A 21,176-nucleotide genomic window follows, 5' to 3' on the forward strand; every position below is an offset into this window, starting at 1 on the left:
CAGTTTTTTGGTCCTTCGAGAATACAGCCTTGCTGCTGACAAGCTGCGCAGTCATTCTGAACCTGCAAGCTAGAAGACAACAGTCTTACTTCGAGGATACATACAGTCGTGTTGATCCTTCGAGAAAAAAAAAAACAAATATTTCTTCGAGAAATCACTCAAGAAAACAGTCAATCAAGACTATAAACTCTACGGATTTCCATCGACATTTGGAAAATCCACATAAAGTGGCCACAACGCTCACGTGGAATTTGTGTGACTGCGAATCGGTTGACTGGCTTCCCAGAAGCGGGTTCCACCAGTTAAATGGAGAAGGCGCAATCAAGGTCGCACTATCCACTGAGAGATTGGCCTGGACCCCTGAAGACGGTCCTATCAATTTTACATCAACGTCAGCATTAAAAAATAAATATGGAAAATATCCTGCAACGACAACAAGAAATTGTCGAAGCAATAAAAAAGATAGAGAGGAACTTCAACAAAGATTCCGTATCCCGGAAGACCCGTAAATACTTGGACGAGCGACTCGATGTCCTTGACAAATTATGGGCCGAGTTCCAAGGTAACGACCAACGGTTGTCGCTCTACCATAACGATACTGATCCTTATTTTAAAGAAAATCAATACGTACAGGCAAGAGAGTACTTTGATTCTGTACGCATCAAGGTAGCGTCATTTTCGCCAGCAAGGGAGACTTCTGTGTCACCGACACCAGGAGCTGGCAAACCACTGGAATCACCTGCGATTCCGACAACACCAAAGCTGCAGCCAAGACTCACATTGCCAACAAGTTCAAATGCCACTAAGATCTCAACGTCGGATCGAGGTCAGGCAACAGAATTGATGTCACTGCAAAGAACAAACTTCCGAGCTTTTCATCGACAAATAAATCGCTTGAAAGTAGATGAAATCCAAGACAAATGGGAGCTGGAAGACGAGTTACGCAACATACAAACGCGCTGGAACGCAATAGACGCTTTGCACTTGCAAATAGATAATATCCTACAAGGATCGGATACTGTGATTTAATAGACAATAAATTGTATTATTTTTTTTTTATTTTATGGCAACTACAGGAAAGTGCCAGAGTCAAAATGTCTTTACTCTATGAATCAGACTTAATAAAGTTATCGAAGAAGTATGTGCGTTTCTTTTTTGGCTGCGACTGAAATAAATTCAATTTTGCTTAAATTGATTGAAATACAGCGGCGATCGTATTCTAACCATCGCGCAACCACATTTGGCGACCGTGACAAAAGAAAAAGGTGAGCGATTGGAGTTATTAATTATGGATACAAAATCGAAAGAGCGCACGGCCATGAGGCGACAATTCACGCGCACGGCCAACAATTTCGAAAGTCTCACAACAAACAAAAATATAAATAAGAACGATATTATAGCATCTTTTAAGCTACTAAAGTCATATTATGAAATGTTAAAAGTACTTGACAATGAGGTTAGAACATTTTTATTTCAAGAACCCGAAAGGGAAGATAGCCAAAATTTAATTGATAGAGAGTATGAGGAGGCCGGAAAATATGAGGCGAAGTGGGCCTTATGCCAAACGATTTTCGAAAACATTATTAAAAACAATGGCAGTGAGGTAGTTGAAAATAAGAAAAGCCACAAACTCCCAACGTTGGAGTTAACAAAATTTGACGGCAATATAAAACATTGGCTAGCTTTTTGGGGTTCATTTAAGAAAATACATGAAAACGTAGATATCGATAATGTCGATAAGTTACAATATTTAACTCAAGCAATGCAAGCGGGAAGTGATGTAAAATCCTTTGTTAATAGTTTCCCGTTGACTTCTTCAAGTTATGATTTATGCATTACAGACCTCAAATCGAGGTATGCTAAAGAGGATTTACTTATACAAGTATATGTAAGAGAGCTCTTGTCACTCATTTTAAACAAAAAAGAATTTAACCAATTGTCGGATTTAGTTGATCAATTGAATGGTCAGTTGAGAGCACTTGAAGTCCTAGGAGTAACTAAAGATAAATATGCAGCATTTCTATTACCAATGGTGGAGTCGGCACTTCCAAGTGACACATTAATTATATGGGAAAGAACAAGAACTGAAAACGCTTCGGAAGATCCGTTGAACTCATTGCTACTCTTCTTAAAAAGAGAAATTGAAAGTGAACAAAGAATATCAATGGCTAAAAAGACATTTAATAATCAACACGAAGCTATTAAAACAGCTGGACCTACTGCAACCTGCCTTATGATTAATGAAAAACAAAAACAAAAAGAAAAGATACGTAGCTGCATATGGTGTGGAAAAAATCATACAAGCTTGGAGTGTTTCAAGTTGTCAAGTATTACAATTACAGATAGAAGGGAAATTTTAAAGAAGAAGAAAGCTTGTGTATTATGCTTAAAACCTGGCCATCATGCAAAAGTATGCCGATTTTATATTAAGTGTTATGTATGTGGACAAAAGCATTCACCAGTATTGTGCACAGCTGCAGCGGAACCTAAATCTGTAAAAGAAACTACACTTCAGAACCTGTCACAAGATATGAAGACTGTTCAGCAGACCTTATTACAAACTGTCGCAGTGAAGATCTACAACGGGAACCGGAGCACCATAGTGAGAGCCCTCTTTGACAGCGGATCACAGCGGTCATACATCAAGAGTGAAGTCGCTGAACAATTGGGATTAACTGCAGTAAGAACTGAAGAAATTAGCCACTCACTATTTGGAGGTTTATCCGTATCTTTTAAAAAATATAATGTTTATGATTTTGAAATAGAGAGCTTAGACTCTGAGGTAAAATTAAAAATGTCTGCACTAGAGCAGTCTGTAATTTGTAAAAATGTACCTAAAGTCAATGAGTCCCATGACTTTGTTAAAAAATTATTAGATAAACATGGGATACATTTAACAGACAGAGATTGTATTAGCAAAGATATAGAGCTCTTAATTGGAGCTGATTTCTCGGGGCTGTTAATAACTGAATCATTTGTTCAGCTCGAAAATGGGCTAACAGCAATAAAAACAAAGTTAGGCTGGACGTTACAAGGGAAAACATGCTTAGTAGGTAGTAACATTGTAACGTCTCTATTTTGTTTACAAAATATTAAAGATTTTTGGGATCTAGAGGTATTAGGCATTAATGACCCTACACAGGTGCAGTCTAAACAGCAGAAAGAAGAGGAGGTGATGACAAGTTTCGAAGAAAACATACAAGTGAACACCGAAGGACGATATGAAGTCCATCTGCCATGGAAGACGGGTCATGAGGATATCCAGAGCAACGAGCAACTCGCCATTCGCCGCCTAGAATCTATCACAAAGAAACTAACAGCATCTGGTAAGTTTGATGATTATAATAATGTCTTAGGTGAATGGGAGCGTTCGGGTATCATCGAGGAAGTACCTGTTGAAGAAAAGAATAAAGAAGGGGTTCACTACCTACCTCATAGAGCTGTGATGAAGGAGTCGAGTCTCACCACGAAGCTGAGACCTGTATATGACGCATCTGCAAAGGATCCGAATGGTATGTCATTGAATTCATGTCTAAATAAAGGAGTAAATTTCCTAGATAAGATTCCCAATCTATTAACTGGATTTCGTAAGGGTTACATTGGTATCACTGCTGACATTGCCAAGGCATTTCTGCAGATATCAGTGACACCACAAGATCGCGATTACCTGAGGTTTGTTTGGTGGAAAGATAATACATGTGAGGAGATTAAGGTGTATAGACACTGTAGAGTAGTTTTCGGGTTGACAGCTAGTCCATTTTTACTGTCAGCAACCATATCACATCACCTTAATCAAGTCACAGAACAAAAAGACACCGCAGATATCTTAGCTAGATCATTTTATGTAGACAATTTAGTAACTAGCTTAGATTCAATTGAACAAACACAGAAATTTATTCAAGATGCTAAGAGGGTCATGAATAAAGGTAGATTCGATCTAAGACAGTGGGTCACATCACCTTTAGAAATAAATGAGACTCAAAACACAGTGATCTCGATATTAGGTCTTCAATGGGACACTGATACAGATGAGCTCTATTGTAACATAAGTAATTTACTACCGTTTCTCGATATAAGCAAAGTATCAAAAAGAAACTTGTTATCCTTAACACAGAAGATATTTGATCCAATCGGATTCACATGCCCAGTGACACTGGTTCCTAGGCTAATCCTTCAAAAGACCTGGAACATGAAAATGACCTGGGATGAACAGCTACCTGAAGATATACTATCACAATTTAAAGACTGGTATGATAATGTGACTTATCTTAATAATTGCAGATTACCTCGAAGACTGTCTGTTGATTTGCTTCCTGAGTGCAGTGCGAGTCTACACATGTTTTGCGATGCGAGTAAGGATGGCTATGCAGCATGCGTCTTCTTAAGAACTGAAAAAGGAGGTAATGTGTCCGTTCGTTTAATATCTGCCAGATCAAGGATATGCCCTCCAGAAAAGATAACAATTCCCCGACTGGAACTGCTATCAGCCTTAATTGGTTCAAGACTATTGAAAGAGGCCAGAGGAAATTTGAATTTAAATTGTGATGAATTCTGTTGGAGTGACTCAGGAGTAGCACTGTGTTGGATCAAGAGAGAATTACCATGGAATACTTTCGTAGGGAACCGTGTAAAAGAAATAAGACAAAATTCTAATGCAAACAATTGGCACCACATTCCAGGAACTGAGAACTGGGCAGATTTGGCGTCCAGAGGCTGTAACGCACGCCACCTGCTTGAAGTCCGTTGGTGGGAAGGTCCGAGCTGGCTGCTTCAGCAACCCGACATGTGGCCACGATCTGCACTGGTAGTTGATGAAAAAACTGTCAACAAAGAGCTGAAAAAGTCTGTGTGCCAGGTTAATGTTTGCTCTGATGTTAGTATAATAGACCAGCTGTCTAATTATTTTTCAAAATACACAAAAATTGTACGAATGACAGCATGGATTTTCAGATTTTCTCACAATACACGTCATAAGAATAAAAGAAATGGAGAACTTACCTTTGAAGAATGTGATGAAGCTGAAAAGAAATTAATAAGAATTATTCAACAAGAAAATAAAGAACAGATTGAGAAACAATCTGGAAAATCAAGGCAGATATATTCTGATACAGATATGATAATGAGAGTTAAAACAAAGCTTTTACTCACCGATTTCCCAGAATGCACAAAGTCACCGATGATTGTTCCTGCAAAGAATGTTATTATCCGCAGAATGGTTGAACAGCGTCATCTGCAACTATTGCATACTGGGGCAAACACGATGATAACTGATCTACGGAAACGATTCTGGATTCTTGGTATCAGATTATTAGTGAAATCGGTAATAGATAAATGTATTGTGTGCAGAAGACACAGATCACAGCCGACACCAGCACCAGCAGCTCCGCTACCACTCGATCGAGTTCAACTTACTGCTCCTTTCCAGGTGACAGGTGTTGATTTAGCGGGACCTCTCTACTTACAGGATGGTGAGAAATGCTGGATCGTGCTGTATACATGCGCAGTATATCGCGCAGTTCACCTTGAACTAACAAAATCTTTATCCACAGAGGCCTTTCTACGGACGTTTCGCCGATTTATCGCACGCCGCGGACGTTCGAGCATAATGATATCAGATAATGGTACTAATTTCACAGGCACTAGGAATCTTTTACGTGACATCGATTGGGACGAGGTACAACGCCAATCGACAATTCAACGCATCAAATGGAAGTTAAACGTTCCCACAGCTGCATGGTGGGGCGGTTTCTTCGAACGCCTAATTAAGGTAATGAAAGATTTATTACGAAGAGTGCTAGGCACGTCATCAGTCTCATATGATGAAATGCAGACTCTGTTATGTGACTGCGAAGCCGTCATCAATGACCGGCCGCTCACATATGTAGAAGACGACAAGGCAAATGCTTTAGAGCCCCTGAGGCCCTCTTGTTTTCTACAAACACTACCTCAAACAGATGTGACTGATCTGGACCAGATAGATAGTAAGAATCTTAACAAAAGATTAAGATATTTGCAGAAGCTGAGATCAGACTTTCGTCAACGATTCAAGAATGAGTATTTAACAACACTGGTACAAAGAGGTAAAGATAAAAATAGTACTCTAAAGGTTGGTGATATAGTCCTAATAGAGACAGAAGATAAGAGAATAAAATGGCCATTAGGACTTGTTGTAGAAATTATTACAGGTAACGATGGTGTTAATAGAACTGCCAAGGTAAGAACATCAGCTGGTTTAAAAACCCGCCCATTCCAACGTTTGTATAGATTGGAGATTTCCTCTTCAGAGGTGGAGGGTGACGAAAGCAACTATGAGAACAAAATCGGTAAGAGATATCGCATAGTTATTAATCCTAGCAGTACATCAAGTACCATGTCCGGAGCAGAAGTTCAGCAACCTGCATGTAAGAAAGAAACGACAGACAAGATTTCACGTTCAGGTAGAATTATTAAAATGCCAAGTAAATATAATATTTACAAAAAGTAATAATATAATATTTACAGTAAATATCAGTTTTAAATTACTTCTATTTTAGGATATTTTTTTTTTTTCTTTTTGATAAACATAACTATTTTCTTTTTTCTACTGCAATCTTTGTCTGTTAATTCAATACCTACCTATGTACACAGTGTTAACTAAATTATCTTAATATATCATGATATGTTATACAATAAGTAAAGTGTTACATGTTATCCATTTTTAATGGTATTATTAGTAAATAAAAGATCGTTGTTAATATAGATATAAAAATTAGAGATAAATTTTATTGTTAATTTTCAAACTGTTATCAATAGAGTACCTAATGTGATTATTCATTATTGTGCTAATGATTAATCTCTAGTGATAATTAACTTTGTATACGATTCTAGACAGGATACATTCTAGAATTTGTCTGCCCATATTATTGAATTTATATTGTGGTTGTATTCAGAAACTCTAATTTAAAGATGTAAAGATTTAGTGTTAATGCTTATAGAATTTAATTACTGATGTAGGTAAATGTGAATGTAACTAAAATTCAAAATGTAAAGCTAATTGATGTTTAAATTTACCTATTTAGTTTAATACAATCTTGAAAATTATAGATTGTGATGTAACAACTTATTACAGTTATTCTTGAATATTTTTAGATTAATTTTTTATGCATCTTGCACTTGATATCTGTTTAATGTTTGAGTATGTTTCAAGTGCAAGTAACACGAGTAATTTGTTTGTTTTTTTTCTAAGCTACAATACTTCGCAAATTGTATTTTAATTTGTTTCATGATTCTTTGTTTTATTTGATGTTATTTACATGTCAAGATGTGATTAAAGTTGTTAGATAATCATCCTTTTTTTTGGCTGTGGAGGATGTGATTTAATAGACAATAAATTGTATTATTTTTTTTTTATTTTATGGCAACTACAGGAAAGTGCCAGAGTCAAAATGTCTTTACTCTATGAATCAGACTTAATAAAGTTATCGAAGAAGTATGTGCGTTTCTTTTTTGGCTGCGACTGAAATAAATTCAATTTTGCTTAAATTGATTGAAATACAGCGGCGATCGTATTCTAACCATCGCGCAACCACAGATACCCAGTACGATAGTGAGTTTTACGCCTACGAAGATTCATATAAGTCAATCAAAAGGGCGTTGAATCTTAAACTCACATCGACCATTCATCATGAAAAATCGACACCACAGATCGACTTGCCTACATTTACAGGCAAATATACGCAATGGCCTACGTTTTATGACTTATACGTAGAAAGTATTCATAATAACAATTTGATTACAAAAACTCAGAAGATGCAACACCTAAAGAGCAAATTACGAGGAGATGCTGAACGCATCATCCAACATCTAACTATCTCAGCGGACAACTACGACACAGCGTGGGAATTGTTGACACACCGATATAACAATCCACAATTGTTATTTACTAAACAAATCGAAATCTTTATTAATCAGATTAGACGTATTTACGACACGTCAATGGAATGTATCTACGCTATTAAAAACCTGGGTATCGATACAAGTACCTGGGACCCATTACTAGTTCATATTATTACAAAAAAGCTGGATACAGTCACCTATAACGACTACAAGGAAGCCCGGAAAATGCCACGAGAATTACCTTCACTCTCGGAGCTAATGGACTTCTTAGAGAGCAAATTCATCGCTTTAGAACCAAGCGGCATAAGAGATAGAGAAACGTCGTCATCATTCAAAAAATATAATCAACAAAAATCAGTTAATAACAAGACTTACAAGCCTCAATAATAACAAAAAAAACAAGGCGAAATAAAATTCCCTTACGTAATATGAAATCGCTTAAAACATAATTGAGTATGTATTTGCAAGGCCTAAATCGTCATTTAAAGTTTCCATGATATAGCTATTGAAAAACTAAAAACTTTTCATGCTTTTACATTTTGTATTTGTAAATGGGATCATAACTTGATATTTGATATACGTATAAATATAGTGTTACGTGATTTGTCTAAATCTTATATATAAAATTCTCGTGTCACAATGTTAGTTACCATACTGCTCCGAGATGGCTAGAAAAATTGTTATGAAATTTTTATGTGCATATCGGGTAGGTCTGAGAATCGGCCAACGTTTATTTTTCATACCCTTAAGATATAAAGGGGGAGGGGGATTAAAGGGGTTAATAACATATATATGTTTGCCATATGGCAAAACAACGTTTGCGGGGTCAGCTAGTATCTCTATGTATTAATACGTGAAGCAAAAACTTTATACCTCTTTTTACGAAATTTGCGCGGACGGAGAAGTATGAAATTTCCCACACTTAATTGTCAGTCTTTACTGAATGTCAAACACAATCTTCTTATATATAAAAATGAATCGTAAAATGTGTTTGTAAGCTTATAAGTCAACAACACCTTTTTTTTTACGTGAGGAAAATCCATCATGGATACCCTCCAGCGCGGGGGCGCCAGAGGGTTATGTCAGACTGCTACTGACTAAAAAACCACCACGTGTTAGCAGTCATTCGCCTGGGTGGGGCGAGATGGGGTCGCGCTAGCATTCGCCACCTATTCGCCAGCGGTAGGCCCGGACAAAGCCTTCGGGCCCCGGCATAATGGTGGGGTGGCCTCGCTCACAACAAGGCCACCCCTCAGACGTATGGGGTCGTGTCGTCCGGCCGGCCGAAGTCCCCCGACTATCGGCCGCCGACCCCACAACTCAACAACACCTGGACTAATTTTACCAATTCTTTTTTTTAAATGTTCATTGAAGTCCAAGGATGGTTTTTACGGTGAGATAAATTCGAATAATTTCCGTGAAAAGCCTAAAAACAGCCCTTTTCTTTTTCTCATACAAACGTTTTCTAATTAAAATGTAGAGTCAATTTGAACTTTATTGCTATTCAATAAAGTTCATGTTAAATAATATATTAGGGTGCATTTTACGTAAGTTATTAAATGATTAAATTGATCTTATTCGTAGACCGCATTTTAATTTAATTTACATACAGTAAAAATGGTATTAACTAGCTGTTTCACATTACCTATTATATTGTTGCGGAGAACAATGGAAAATTCCCGTTTTTAAACTATCGACTCCAAATTTGGTACGAATGTCCTATATGTGATGTAGAAATGATCGATGAGCGGTGGGCGTTAACAATGAAAATTTTAAATGTATGTAACTCTGAAACTACTGAACCAATTTTTATCAAATTTTGTTAGCATCTGTAATTTTGTCTGACTTATAAGATATGGTAGTTTTTATCTCAATTGGACTCGGTAGCTGGCGCTGCTATCTGTATGTAGCTCTGGAACTACTGAATCAATTTTTATCAAATTTTGTAAGCAATCGTAATTTGGTCCAACTTGGGAGATAGGGTAGTTTTTATCTCAATTGGACCCGAAAGGTGGCGCCGCTATTGGTATGTAACTCCGAAACTACTAAACCAATTTTTATCAAATTTTGTAAGCATCTGTAATTTTGTCTGACTTGGAAGATTGGACTCGGTAGGTGGCGCTGCTATCGGTATGTAAGCTATCAAATTTGGTAGCTGTTTTCCGGGCAGGACAACGTCTGCCGGGTCCGCTAGTAACTAATATATATGTTGAAACTTACAATTTAAATTAATAGTGGTTGAATTTCGAACACTAGCTATAATTAAATTAGTTACTGGGGGAGTACCTCGACCTTACGGAAGATCACAGCCGAATAACACTGCTGTAGCGCTTGTCTACCGACCTAATTGATTGTAAAAAAAAGTTACACAAATACTTAAAATAACCAATTAACACTTTAAAGCGTGTTAACCCTGAAAAGTATCATACATAAGACATATTTTCAACTGAAAATAAAAAATAAAAAAAAGAATCTGTTATGATAATTATGAGGATTATCATTACAAAAAAAAAAAAAAAAAAAATTGTTGGAGCCATTTTCAAGAAGGCAAATAAGGATTTTGATACATTTATTTAATTTTGTATATAAAACAGCTGTTAACATATTCAACCTTCTAGGACTAAGTTGTTATTCAAGTTTATTTATAGATAAACAAACTTGATTACTATACCGTAAAGTTCCGGTGACTAATATGTAATTAAAATCCTTAATAGAGCATACGAAAAAAAATATCTTCTCTTTATCTTCCGGACATCGAATTTTATTATTATTATTTTTTTTTAAATTCGAATGACACGATCAGTGCTAGATTTTTCTGCGAAGTATTTAACGTAGTCGTTAGAAGGTGTAATGCGTCAATAAATATTTTCAATACAGACTTTTGCGTTTTGGATTTCAATGAACGAAGGTACTAAATTAAATTATTCGTGTTTATTCATTTTACGTGACGTTGGCGAAATAATCTGTGCTATTCTCGGCTCTATTGAATGTTGATACTCCAAATAAATGAGTACTTTATTGTTTATTCAATGTTTTTTAACGTAAATTCGGAGATTTTTGCCGATTTTTCTTTGTCTATATAATCTACATTCCGAATCGGCGGTAGCTTCATTTTAACTATAATTAATCAATCAAAACAGGTGTAATTTTAATTTGTAAAATGATGATTCAAAACTATTTTGAAGCCTACTGGAATACGAGGAGCGTTCAAAAAGGATTGAGAATGAGAATAACAACAAATAATTATTTTATTACTTTACCAGAGCCGGTTTTGATACGCATTTGTTTGAGTCTTATTCATACGTTTCGAAAAAAATGGAAATATCGTGCCGTGATAAAAAAAATTGCTAATTTTTGTTTTATCATGGAACAAGTTTAGTTTTTTTGTTTCTTCATTAGGAGAGACTGCTCCGCCATATTCTACAGTGGCTCGGTGGTGTGTAGATTTTAAATTAGAAGAACAACGGTTAAAAGATTATCCGCGTTCGGCCGTACTAAGTCTCAGTCGCCCAGGGAATGGTCGAATTGGGCTGTCAATTTGATTAACGTTCCAGTATATCTATAAACTCACATGCCTTGTTAGTTTGTCTGTTCGTCGTCGACAAACTGTTAACAGCACGTTTGCCTAAATTAATTGTCTTTGTATCAAAAGTGGATAACGATATACAAAGGCTTTTAATACGTGAAATTATGTAAGGCATATGTATTATATTTGGGTTTTTTTTTTATCTTGGGAAACGTCTTTTCGAAGTTCTCAAGTTTAAAGTATAAGTTTTTTCTTATTGTGAATGGTTTTCGAAGGCACAGAAGTTTTATATTTCCTTACATTTATAACTTTATAAGCGACCTTAATAACATACCATCATCTAAGTACGTCGTGATGAAACGTAATTTTGTGTAACTTAATATATTAACGAGGCGAGTACGTAACATGGCAGCGTAAATACTTTTTGACATAATTTATATTTAATTGCAGGAAATATTTTCGTTAAACTATGTTATTATATTTTATGATAAATTTTATGCTTTGAGTCAAATATGAATATAATGATAAAGGTCTGCCATTGACTGCACATCACGAAAAAACTAGAAGATAAATTTCAGTAAAGTTAAAGGAGATGGGACTTTTGGGCCAAAATGTAATGAGTAGAGATATTGTTTAAAAAATTGGTCATATTTTTTTATTTTAAAATATAAAATATCAGTTCAATTCTGAATCTAGAAGCTGAGAAAATTGAGAAAGATAGTTTTCATCAAATTATTTGGGTATCGATTCAACTATAATCGATTACAGAATTCAAAAAGAAAAGGTTTGCACTAGTTAATTAACTCAAGATATTTAGATGCACAATTAAAGCTGTAAACAATAAAGAACATTTAAATAAAGTTACATTCATTTTGAAAATGTCAATTAATATCTGATAAACCAAAATGATTATCGATTTCGTATCGATTTAAAATAAATCATATTTTTTTGACAGCTTTGACAGCTGCCTAACAGTAATACTGTGTCTGATACTCGTTTCGTGTTTACTGTTTTCCGATGCATTCTGAGTCCATTCCTGATATTTATTTATGGTTTCAAGTGTATATCAATATTTGTAATGAGTTTTCAAACAGTCTTCACTAAATATAACAAACATTAATGCTACAAGAACTTAGTGATCGGGTTTTTTTATAGACATTGTAACATAACCTCATTTTTATAAAAAAGTCTTAATAACTCCACTCTTAGATAGCCAAAATATAGATAATTTTCAGCGAGGGATCAATAAGCCTAAATGCATTAATTGGTACCATTTTCATTTCATTAAATTGTGGCCCAAGAATGTATGGAATCGTATTCGTCTCCTTTCAGTGTTGAGTTGCTTTAGGGTTCTTCTCAGCAGAATTTGCATTCCAAAAAGATGGCCTCGCGTTAACTATAGCGAAGTAAATATTATTAAGATTAATCTTTGTATATAATAATTGTGTTTGCTCGCAAACGAAAAAAAAACCGACTTCAATTACATCGACGAGTAATACTACGTGGATCGACGAAAAAATAATCAAGTAACTACGCGTAATCAAAGATTACTCAAAAAGTAGTTATCAGATCTCAATAAAACTTATATGTGACCACATGACAAACATCAGCTTTCGATAAAATAAAAATTATTAAAATCGGTACACCCAGTAAAAAGTTATTGCGGATTTTCAAGAGTTTCCCTCGATTTATCTGGGATTCCATCATCAGATCGTGGTTTCCTTATCATGGTACCAAACTAGGGATATTTTCTTTCCAACAAAAAAAAATTATCAAAATCGGTACATCCAGTAGAAAGTTATGCGGTATAATACAACGTAGGTCGACGAAAACAGCGTCAAGTAAAAACGCATTATTAGATATAACTCGAAAAGTAGTTGTTAGATCTCAAATAAATTTAAATGGGACCAATTGACACACACCACTTTTGGATTAAAAAAAAATTGTCGAATTCGGTCCACACGGTCAAAAGTTCTGATGTAACATACATAAAAAAAAATACAGTCGAATTGAGAACCTCCTCCTTTTTTGGAATTCGGTTAAAAAGACAAGCCCTGACTCACTCATCAACGCCCAGCCCAAACCCTTGGACCTAAAAAGCTAAAATTTTGCACAGAGTTTCTCTTTATGATGTATACAAGGAATAAGGAATTATATATCGAAGTTCAACCCCTAAAGGGGTAAAATGGTGGTGCCAAATTTGTATGGCGAAAATTAAATAGAGATTTCGATTCAAAACTTCGTAGGAGTAGGATTTTCCGAAAATCAACCCCTTAGGGGGTAAAATTAGTTATTTATGTTTTTTGGGACGTTGATTGCGAAAATGGCAGTTATTTCGAAGTCTAAGACGGCGGACATGACATAAAATTAATTAAATTGTTTCCCAATACAAACTCTGAACTCCCGTTTCACCACTATGGGGTGACTATTCAATTCGAATCTTCGTAGATGTACTCCAATAAAAAAATAAGTATTATAAGTTTTCAAACTTCAAATACATTATTATAAGATAATTAATCTTAGGGGGATTGCTTCTCGCACGGCCAGTTTTACGTGGCGTGCTTCAAACTTCAAATACATTATTATAACATAATTGATCTTAGAAGCAATCCGATTCTCGCACGGCCAGTTTTACGTGGCCTGCTCGAGAGTGTGGTCATCTAACAACTTGGTCGTGTTATCATTTGAAGGCAGAACCTCTAATGTAGTAAATAAAGTAGTACTTTCCGCATAGACTAAAAAATAAAAAGTCCTAACCCTTAGGTACTTCCTTAGGTAGGTTTCCTGCGCGAGCGAAGCCGCGGGAAAAAGTTAGTATTATTATATACTTGGCGAATATTGTTATTTTTTTAAACCGACTGTTAAATGCTTTCATTTCTCTATTTCTTATGAAACTTAAGAATTTACATTAATAAATTTTATAGTATAATATTAAATTATAATTTATTATCAACTAAGAATTATTATGATAATAAGAATAGTGCATTAAAGTAATCCAGTTTTATAATATTTTTTTATGAATTGATGAAGTTAAACTGTTATCATCAGCGGCAAAAATTTAACGAATTTTCCTACGATAAAATTTCGCAATGTGTCATAAAACTTTGATTACAAGTGCGTATATAATTTTTTTTTTACAATACACACCTGTTTCCTTTTTTTATATCTACATAATATATACACGGTCGTCTGTTCCTAAAGTAAGCAACTTAATGCTTGAGTTATAGGTAACAGCCGACTGGTATACCTACATATTTTTTTGATAAACATAATATAGATATAATTTATATATAATTTACATAATAATTATTTATTATGTTATGTATGTTGATAAGCACCAGGTGTCTTTTATCATTACATTATATTGTCGGGATTATCAGGAAATGTATGAAACATATTTGAATCCCTGTGGGTAATTGAATATATATTTTTTGTTAAATATTTCGTACGGTATTACAACTTAATGCGAATGAAATCGCGAGTACTTAGTTTCCAGTATGACGTGTATGGAATAAATTAACTCACTCTGAAGACCTTTTTAAACGATTTCAAAAAAAGGAGGAGGTTCTCAATTCGACTGCATATTTTTTTGTGTTGCCTCGTAACTTTTTATTGTTTTTTTTTTTTTTTGCTTGCAGTGAGTAATTATTTTAAGATAGACGACATTTATTTTCTTTCATCGACTTGATTGAGGACGCGTAGTTGTAGTTGTCATAAAAACTGGCTAACGCGCTTACGAAAGTGACTTCGAAAGCCGCAACTGACAAATTTTTGCACAGGCCATACAGATTCTTATCTGAGCTTGACACGAAGTTGGCGTTTGTGCTTGTATATTGTATGTGTTCCCGGAACGCCGACACTAGGATCAACCTTGTGGGGGTAGAGTCTAGAGTGTGGTGCTTTTGTTATATTCTGTTTTCTCATCGATATAATGGACATCATGATTTTCACTATAATAAACATGTTTTTCAATTCCCGTGACGTAGTTTCAATCCTATAGATAGTTTTTAGGAATAGTAAATAGATATACGATGCGTACCTACTAGGAAATATCGACGTAAAATATTTAGAATTTTTTTAAATTTAAGAAGTGGAAGAAGTATGTAGTGTTAAAAGTAGTAAAGTAAGGTAAACATCGTAATGTTTTTAAATGTAAAATTAATCAGTGTTCATATAGTTTTATAATTATTAAAGTACTTTCTTGATGACTTGTTGTATTTGTTCTTTTCAAAACGTATAAAGTCCGAAATAAAGATATTGATTGATATTGAGACGCGATATTGATTTCGGTTGTTCGCGTTTTTATGTCCTTTAATAAATATATTATAATTTAAAAACATATTTTTAAATAACAGGACATTATAGAAAACAAGAAATCAAAGGTAATTGAAGGTCATTAGTATTAAATACCTTTCAATCCTTTTGAGAGACGGAGATTCTGTTATTTTTTTGCAGATATCAAAAAAGTACAGAAACCCTATTCGGATACTAAAAGGATTACGTCATCCTTCATATAATTAATAATTATATGAAACAGCAACAATAAATTATATAAAATAAAAACTAAAAAACCAAAGGTTGGTTATGTATTCATGAGTCGTTGTTATGTGCGTTTCGACGAAATACTTGACTGATAAGAATAATCCTTTTATATTATTATATCAGTTTGTATCCAGACAGTTGATTACAATTATTGTGTGAAAATTATAATTGATACAAATAAAAACGTTATCTTAGAGTTTATTGACTTTCTTTTGATGATTCAGATAATATTTGTTTTAGAAATATTTGTTACGCTGGCTGTTGGTCTGTTAAAGCTAACTAACGTTATAATTTCTTCACTTCAGCCTGTCGCAGTCTACTGCTAGACATAGGCCTCCGCAAGTTCGGACCAAAAATGCCGTGAACATGTGTTTTGCCCATAGTCACTATGTTGGGCAGGTGGTGGCCCGTTTTCGGCCTGTGTATTTGAAAGCCAGCATTTGGATGGTTATCCTGACATCGGTCGGCTTTTTAAGTTCCAAGGTGGTAGTGGAACGGTGTTATCCCTTAGTCGCCTCTTACGACACCCACGGGAAGAGAGGAGGTGGCTATATTCTTTACTGCCGTAACCACAGCAAAATTTCTTAATCACCGTCAAACAGTGTTTACCTTAACTTTCAGATATACACTACCACCAAATATATCTTAATGTCTGCTTTGTCTTCTGCTGGTAAACCCTATCAGTAACTTATTTGTGAGGTAAATTTTACCAGCAACCATTTAAACAAACCCTTATTATAAAAACAAACTTGCATGTAATCATCGAGTGATTCAAGCGTCATTTGTAAAATCGTTTGATAGCCCTCAGGTCAATATTACGATTAAATCGACCAGAGCCTAAACAAAACCCAGCTTCATACTGTCGAGTATTCAGATACAATATCAGTCTCGTGATTCATTTTTTGCTGCGATTGCTCTGAGTCACATTTAAGGCTGTCTCATTATGCGAAGATAGCTAAATCACAGTAATGAAATTTGATTCGATATAATTTGGTTAGTTTTTAAAAGAAAGGTACATCTTACTTGAGTGTTCTTTCAAAAAAATATGCTCTAATTTCAATAAATGACAGATAACTGGGGTAGGGGTAAGAAATTTCCTGCTCAAAATATGGAGCAGCCCGACTGGAATTCAACCTTACAGAAAATCACACTTAAATAATAAGCAGTGTTTTGTTCCTGTTGGTACCTAAGGTGACCACAGCTCCTGGGGGGAATTAGGGATAGGGATGGCAACGCGCTTGCGATGCTTCTAGTGTTGCAGATGCCTATAAACTACGATAATCGCTTACCATCAGACAAGCCGTACGCTTGTTTTCTAACCAAGTTATATATAAAAAATATATGATCAAACTTTTCCTCGTCGTTTTTCTACATGCGTATTGGTTATTGTGCCTTAAAATTTCTCGCGATATATGCAGATTTTATGTTTAACACTAAACCAATTTTAAAGACAAAACTCGGTTTTCAGTAATTTAACCAAATTTTCTTTTGTTACAGCCGATCATCGAGAAGTATTGTCCTGACATCGCTGCTGGTGGCTTCACGTGCTGTGATAAGAATCAATTACAGAATTTGAACGATAACATTAAACAAGCGGAGATACTTCTGGCAAGATGTCCGTCCTGTTTGGACAATTTCTACAAGCACATTTGCGGAATGACCTGCTCGCCGACGCAGAGCGATTTCTTAAGTCCAAAGATTGGACCATTCAATTGTGAGTACTGAGTGAAAATAATGACGTTAGGCTAATATTGAAATACCATGATATAATTTTATAGCAAGATTTAAGAGGTTCTGTTTAGAAGACTAAATGTGTAAAATAATTTATTTTGCGTAGTTGTATGTAAAATGCATGTCAATATAGTGATTATAGTATATGTAAATAAACAGTTAAACATATAAATTAACTAACAATAACTGTTGCGGTAGTGAGGTGTGTGAGAAAGCGTGTGACGTGACGTCACAATGCATACTTATGCATTACACGGGACATTTATATTTATACGAGTATCTTTTGTACGCGGCAGTTCGTATTATTGACAGAGATTAAAAATATTTTGTCATGACTACTATTACGAAATATCGCGTGACCAAATTTTATATGATATTTAAAATAGACTGCATGACAAAAAACACTGTATTAGTCTGAATAGTACCGAATTAACGTACCGGCAGACGATAACATAAATATACCTTAATAAAATGCTAAATCCTTACTAAGATTAGGGTTATAAATGTGCATAAAGATGTCAAGGATAGAAAACATAGTATGATAATATTTTTCAGTCATACATTTTTCTAAATCAAGCTTTCTTTTTAACGGACTTCCAAAAAAGGAGGAGGTTCTCAATTCGACTGTATTTTTTTTAAATGTATGTTACATCAGAACTTTTGACCGTGTGGACCGATTTCGACAAATTTTTTTTTAATCGAAAGGTGGTGTGTGCCAATTGGTCCCATTTAAATTTATTTGAGATCTAACAATAACTTTTCGAGTTATATCTAATAATGCGTTTTTACTTGACGCTTTTTTCGTCGACCTACGTTGTATTATACCGCATAACTTTCTACTGGATATACCGATTTTGATAATTCTTCTTTTGTTGGAAAGAAGATATCCCTAGTTTAGCACCATGATAAGGAAACCAGGATCTGATGATGGGATCCCAGAGAAATCGAGGGAACTTCTTGAAAATCCGCAATAACTTTTTACTGGGTGTACCGATTTTAATAATTTTTAATTTAATCGATAGCTGATGTTTGTCATGTGGTCACATATAAATGTTATTGAGATCTGATAACTACTTTTTGAGTAATCTTTGATAACGCGTAGTTACTTGACTATTTTTTCGTCGATCTACGTTGTATTACTCGTCGATGTAATTGAAGTCCGTTTTTTTCGTTTGCGAGCAAACACAATTATTGACTTTTATCTCTAGAAAAGAGTAAAACATCCTATTCTTATACCTATGTTCTATGTACGGATAAAAATAAATTTGAATGTTTTCCTTTATCATAATAGCCAGCCAGTAAACGAGCAGACGGGTCACCTGATGCCAATTGGGTACAGAGTACATAGACTCTACCATAACCTCTATCATAGAAATAAAATATATACAAATACCCATATATCTTTCATCTCTTATCTTTGATTTTTCATTTGAATTTTGTGAATATTTTAACGGCTATTAGTATTTATGTATATTGATTAACTTGTATTTTATTCCAGCAACACACCAAAGGGTAGAGGAGGTAACATACCACCTCAGCGCTACTTACATGAATACTACCTACAGTTCCTGTGCAAATGTGAGTTAAAATCAATATCAGTATATAAATCAAAATTTTGTGTTAGTGTGTAGTGTGAACTATAAAAAAATATGATTTTTATTCAATTTTGTTTTTCATAAAATAATCTAGAATAACTGTCAGCTTTTTATGGGCTGTCATTGCTGGACAAAGTTACTACTTTTATTGAGGCAAAGATTTGGAACTTGGACATTGGAAAGGGAGACTTTTTTTGGAACTTCTATTAACACGTACTTCTCTTCAAGACACTCATGATTAATTGAACCAAATCCTCTTTTTAATTTACGGACTAACGGAACGTAAGATCATATTTATAGACATAACTAAACTTTAATCTATGATTCTTCCAGGTTCAAATGCCGTCCACAAACCAGGTGGTATTAGATCTCATGTGTGGCAACTACGGTTCCAGTTTCTGTACGCCACAGCGTTTCTTCGACTACATGGGCGATAAGAACACGCCTCTAGTGCCTTTCCAGATCAACTACATAAGTGGGGATGAACCCGTTGATGGATTCATTCCTTACAATCCACCAACCAGACCTTGTAATGTTGGTTTGCCGGTAAGTCTAAGTGCTTTTAAAAGACTGCTTATTCTAACAGTTTTAAAGTATAGTTTTACCACATAATATAATATTTGGTAATTTTCGGATATTTTTTGGTACAATGAAATAGTTATTATTAACTTACTGCCTCTAAAATATACTTATCTATTTGTCACCACGCGCCACCGGCACCTCGTCTCTTGTCCCTTCCTATGTTGCTTATAGTGGTATTTATATCTACAGGGTCAGCCAGGCTGTTCGTGCCTGGACTGCGTGGAGTCCTGCCCGGCCCCGCCCCCCTCACCCCCTCCGCCGCGCCCGTTCAGCATCCACGGAGCCGACGGGTACGCGGTCATCATGGCCATCGTCTTCCTAATCTTCACCACGCTGTTCCTTAGCGGCGTATACTGTTGCAACCAGCAGGAGAACAACGTCGGTGAGTCTCAATATCAAACAAACACATAGTGTATATAATCATACTTAGACACGCTGAAAGATCAATATACAGACATGGTATAAGGCAAAACATTATTATAATATAAATAAAAATATTATAGTTGTACAAAATTATAAATATTGGTAGATGTGAAGTTGTTGTGACAAATGTGGGTAGTTTACTATTTACACATTATTATATAGTTTATGAATTAGTACTACACATAATAATGCAAAATATTGTCATACAATCTCTTGTTTAGAAACAATTATACACTCTTAAAAAGTTATAAATTTTGTATATAAGATGAATCAGTTGGAATAGAACATTTGTATGATAAAGTATTGATACTTCATGGTGTCAATGTTGTATGTATGCCTTTGTAACTATTAAAAATTCGAAAGATGTTTTATAATGATGTGTTTCACACCGTGTTTATCTCAGAATATTCAAAGAATTTTCAAGGACAATTTAGTATTTTTTACTGCTTTATACACATCTATATTTTATGATATTTTGTTACGTATGAATTATGTCATATGTATATATTTATTAACAACAAATAACATATTATACATACATACATATTTATATTAAGCGATGTGTACACTGTTTTAATAATCATAACACAGTAGTTAAAATTAAATTTAAGCGGTGATGGTTACGCTGTGGTAGACGTTGAATAGACACTAATCACGCAGTCATTTTAATTTCAAAGTGGAAGCACTTTTAAAATAAAGTTTTAACACATAATAAGAAAGAAAGTCACTTTTTAGTGTATCAAAAGTAACACGTAAGCATAAATCACTTTTCAGTTTTTGAATAATCGAAGCAAGCTTAGATTGTTTCCAAATAAAATTATTAAACTTAATGAGAAATGTTCAACATAATATGCTTGAGACGTAAGTGAAGAATTAATATATTGGTAAAAGAATTTGTTTTA

The 21,176-nt window shown here is 34.6% G+C and overlaps 1 protein-coding gene across 1 annotated transcript in view; it reads left to right on the forward strand.

Moving 5' to 3' along the window:
* LOC123660338 (NPC intracellular cholesterol transporter 1) overlaps positions 1-21,176 on the forward strand; it is a 91,982-nt gene that overhangs the window by 41,821 nt on the left and 28,985 nt on the right. The window contains exons 3-6 of the mRNA XM_045595437.1: positions 17,441-17,657; positions 19,173-19,252; positions 19,603-19,815; positions 20,041-20,233. Coding sequence (XP_045451393.1) covers positions 17,441-17,657; positions 19,173-19,252; positions 19,603-19,815; positions 20,041-20,233 — 703 coding nt within the window. The remainder of the gene's footprint in view (positions 1-17,440; positions 17,658-19,172; positions 19,253-19,602; positions 19,816-20,040; positions 20,234-21,176) is intronic.

Source organism: Melitaea cinxia, chromosome 15 (genome assembly GCF_905220565.1).
Source record: "Melitaea cinxia chromosome 15, ilMelCinx1.1, whole genome shotgun sequence".
Taxonomy (NCBI): domain Eukaryota; kingdom Metazoa; phylum Arthropoda; class Insecta; order Lepidoptera; family Nymphalidae; genus Melitaea; species Melitaea cinxia.